This window comes from Rhincodon typus, chromosome 41, assembly GCF_021869965.1.
Source record: "Rhincodon typus isolate 14 chromosome 41, sRhiTyp1.1, whole genome shotgun sequence".
Taxonomy (NCBI): domain Eukaryota; kingdom Metazoa; phylum Chordata; class Chondrichthyes; order Orectolobiformes; family Rhincodontidae; genus Rhincodon; species Rhincodon typus.
In genome coordinates this window covers 9974912-9979075 of record NC_063372.1, presented here as the reverse complement: position 1 = coordinate 9979075, position 4164 = coordinate 9974912, and the positions used below count along the sequence as shown (strand labels likewise).

At 46.4% G+C, this 4164-nt stretch overlaps 1 protein-coding gene across 1 annotated transcript in view; it reads left to right on the top strand.

Moving 5' to 3' along the window:
• Positions 1-4164, top strand: part of LOC109926153 (integrin alpha-7-like) — a 181105-nt gene that overhangs the window by 79704 nt on the left and 97237 nt on the right. Inside the window, exon 2 of the mRNA XM_048618867.1 lies at positions 2555-2682. Coding sequence (XP_048474824.1) covers positions 2555-2682 — 128 coding nt within the window. The remainder of the gene's footprint in view (positions 1-2554; positions 2683-4164) is intronic.

Here is a 4164-nt window from a genome sequence, read left to right as displayed (position 1 = left end):
GTCATTCTTCTAAACTCTAGTGAATATAGCCCTAACTAATGCAGTCTCCCTTCATACATCCTACCATCCCAGGAATCGGTCTGGTAAACCTAGGCTGCACTCCCTCCACCACCAGAACATCCTTCCTCTGGTAAGGAGACCAAAACTGCCCACAATACTCCAGGTGTGGTCTCACCAAGACCCTGTACAATTGCAGCAAGACATCCCTGCTCCTGGACTCGAACCCTCTCACTATGAAGGCCAACAGACCATTTACCTTCTTCACCGCCTGCTGCACCTACAATGCTTACTTTCAGTGACTGGTGTACAAGGGTCTTATTGCAAATCCCTCCGTCTCAAGACGGGGGCTTGGTGTAATGTCTCATCTGAGATGAGAGTGTCAGTCTGAATTGTACCCTCGGAGCGGGACTTGCAACCAACAGCCTTCTGATTCCAAGGTGAGCGTGCCACCTGTTGAATGACGGCTGACAAGTTCCCGACGTTGATCCGGTCATTGTCGGGAGGAGCTGGTGAGGATGAGAAAAGAGATGGAATGGGTGGCTTTTCCTGGGGATGGCTGGAAAGCCAGTGCCCAAGTCAACTCTGCAGCACTTCGCCTGTTCCTGACCTACCGCCATAATGAAGCCGATATCGTGAAAATGGATCCCAAGCAGACTGAAGCATGTTGCTTGAAAGAGTCAGGTGCCAGACTCCAATAGCCCCTGGTCCCTGGCTGTATTATACAGTCTAGTACCGGTCCACAATGCTGTTAAAGTGTATAGATATCCCTATGGTCTCTATTTCTAGGCAACTATGATGAAAGATGTATAAGTTTAATCTATAAATATCATTTTTGCGAATGTGGATTCGAAATAGAGGCTTATGGGTGATTCTTACTTGGAGGGTTTTCTATTTAACAAGCGAAAGGTCAGAGAATCCTCCTGAATCGGTGACTAAATCTAGCGTTTTTGTCTGAGAGCACATAATTACAGACCTTTCTGGTGTGAATGGGAAGATGTTTATACTGTTGGATTTATAGATGGTACGGTAAATATTTAAGGTCGTTAGCTTTGTTTTCAGTTCAGCAGGTGCGAGGATTGAGCAATTTAAAAAAAAATAGTTTCGTCCAAAAGACATCAGTGTTGAGCTTAGAAGCAAGTTTAGTTTCTATCCTAGAATAAGTTTAGTTTCTATCCTAGAATAAGTTCAGGCCAGTTTGGGGAACAGATCCCCTCAGCAGGAAGGTTTAGTTTGTGAAACTTCCAAACCAGGAGAGTTTGGTTGGAAATCTGCAAGTATTTGGAACATAGAAAGTTTAAGCTCTCAAATCTGTGTAAAGTTCATGTTGGCAGATTTGGAAAAAGTACCCATTGCAAACAAACTGGAAGGAGTCAGTTACAGAGAAGTCCCGAAAGATTTGAGACAGAGGCATAATTTCTGTGGACTTGAGTCTCTGTAATGAATATTGCCAGAAAATAAGTTAAAGCTTTGTTTTATTGCATATTTTGAGGTTGGGATTCCAACAAAGGTTCACCAGACTGATTCCCGGGATGGCAAGACTTACATATGATGTAGACTGGGTCAACGGGCTTGTACTCGCTGGAATTTAGAAGAATTGGGTGGGGGGTGTGGTGTCATAGAAACGTATAAAATCCTGATGGGACTGGACAGGCTAGATGTGGGAAGAATGTTCCCGATGTTGGGGAAGTCCAGAACTAGGGGTCACAGTCTAAGAATAAGGGGTGAGCCATTCAGGGCAGCGCGGTGGCTCAGTGGTTAGCACTGCTGCCTCACAGCGCCAGGGTCCTGGGTTCGATTCCACCCTCGGGCAACTGCCTGTATGGAGTTTGCACATTCTCCCCATGTCTGCGTGGGTTTCCTCCCACAGTCCAAAGATATGCAAACTCCATGTGGATTGGCCATGCTGAATTGCCTGTAGTGTTCAGGGATGTGTAGATTAGGTGGGTTATAGGGGGATGGGTCTGGGTGGGATGCTTTGAGGGTCATTGTGGACTTGTTGGGCCGAAGGGCCTGTTTCCACATTGTAGGGGTTTGATGATGATGACTGAGATGAGGAAGAATTTCTTCACTCAGAGAGCTGTGAACCTGTGGAATTCTCTCCCACAGGAAGCTGTTGGGGCCAGTTCGTTAGATATATTCAAGAGGGAGCTGGATGTGCCTCTTGCGGCTAATGGGATCAAGGGGTATGGAGGGAAAGTGGGGAGAGGGACACTGAGATTGCATGGTCAGCCATGATCATATTGAATGGTGGTTCAGGCTCGAGGGGCCGAATGGCCTACTCCTGCTCCTGTTTTCTATGTTTTGATAGCTTGTTTTTCATTTTTTTTTCTTTAGCTTAACAAAATTCTGTTTTGTTGTTCATGAAAATTGCCTGAGTATGTCGTAGTGACTGACCAACACGTTAAGTAACAAAACAAAAACAAAAAAGGATTTGTCAAGCCGGGTTTGGGATCGGACCTGTGTTGCAGTGCCAGCAGCTGTGATCAAACTGCTAATGCCATCCAGTCTGCAATGCCACAGGTCAACAACGGTTTCTCTTGCTGTTTCTTTACAGGATTCTGGTGGGGGCACCTCAGGCCCGTGCCCAGTCACAGCAGCTCGCCAATCGCACTGGAGGACTCTTTGCGTGCCCAATAATAACGGAAGACGATGAGTGTGATCAAGTCGAAATTGATAATGATGGTCAGACAAACGCTCTTTCTTTTCTCCCTCCCCTCGCTCATTCTGTGACCGTACACACTGAGTCGGTTGTTCTGTTTAAATTTACATGTGACTGCAGCCTCATACTAGTGCTCTCTGCCTGGGTCATGTCGCAGCTTCCTGATTGGTTGTTACACTGGCACAGACTCAGGTCTGCTCCCTGAATGGCCTCAATGAGAGGCTTGAAAAGCCAGAAGCAGACGACCGAGAGGACAGTTTGAAGTAGACAGAGATGCGTTTGGATTGTGTGAACCTCTTTACAATATATAATGACTTGCATTGACATAGTGCCTTTAACATGGGAAAAGATCCCGAGGCATTTCACAGGGGCGTTAACAAATACAATTTGACATTGAGCTACATAAGGAGATATGAGAACAGGTGATCTCAAGACTGGTCAGTGAGGCAGCTGCTAAAGTATTGTCTTGAAGAATGAAGGTGAAGGGTTTGGGAGGGGAATTTCGGAACTCTGTGCCTGGGAACACCACTTGGAAAAGCATCAAGGGTGCCAAGGACACAAAATGGACTCTGGCTGGAGGCTTCAATGTCCATTATTAAAAGAGAGACTTTGTGGCATCTTGACTGGCTGCTGTAACCATGTCCTGCAGGGCATATGGACCAGTGATAGGTGGCAAGGGAATCAGCAAGAGGGAAAGATTCTTCTAGACTTTGTTCTCATCAGTCTACCTGTTGTAGATGACACCCGATGGTATAGGTAGGAGTGACCACCGCACAGTCCTTGCAGGTAGGAGGCCCTGTCTTTACATTGAGGGTATCATCCATTGTGTTGGGTGGCACTATCACCATGCTAAGTGGGACAGAGAAGGTTCCACAAATATCCTTATCTTCAATAATGGGGGAGCCCAGCACATCAGTGCAAAAGAACTGGTGACGGCCATGTTTTCAGCTGCCAAGGCCCTAAATTCTAGCAATCCCTTGCTAAATTGCTCCGTCCCTGTGCCTGTGTTTCTTTCTTTCAGATGCTCTTCAAAATCTACCTCTTTGACCAAAGGTTTTGATTATGAACCCTTCAGGGCCTAAGTGTCAGATCATTCGGCCCATCATGTCTGCATTACCCAGTTCCAATCTCCTGCCTTTTCCCCATATCCCTGCACCCCCATTTCTATCCAAATAACTATCCATTGAATGCCTCAATGGAACCTGCCTCCCCCACATTTCCAGGCAGTGCATTCCACACCCTAACTACTCGATGGGTGAGAACGTTTTTCCGTTTCTGTGCTGTATGAATCTATGACTCTATGACTCACATAACCCTTGCTTCATTTACACATCACTCTCAATCCACTCCCCTCTCGTTCTTGTCCCTTTTACATGTGGGAACAGCTTCTCCCTATTTACTGTGTCCAGCCCCTGCTCATGATGTTGAAAACCTCTAACAGATCTCCCTCTCAGCCTTCTTCTCTCCAAGGAGCACAGTCCCAACTTCTTCAATCCATCCTCATC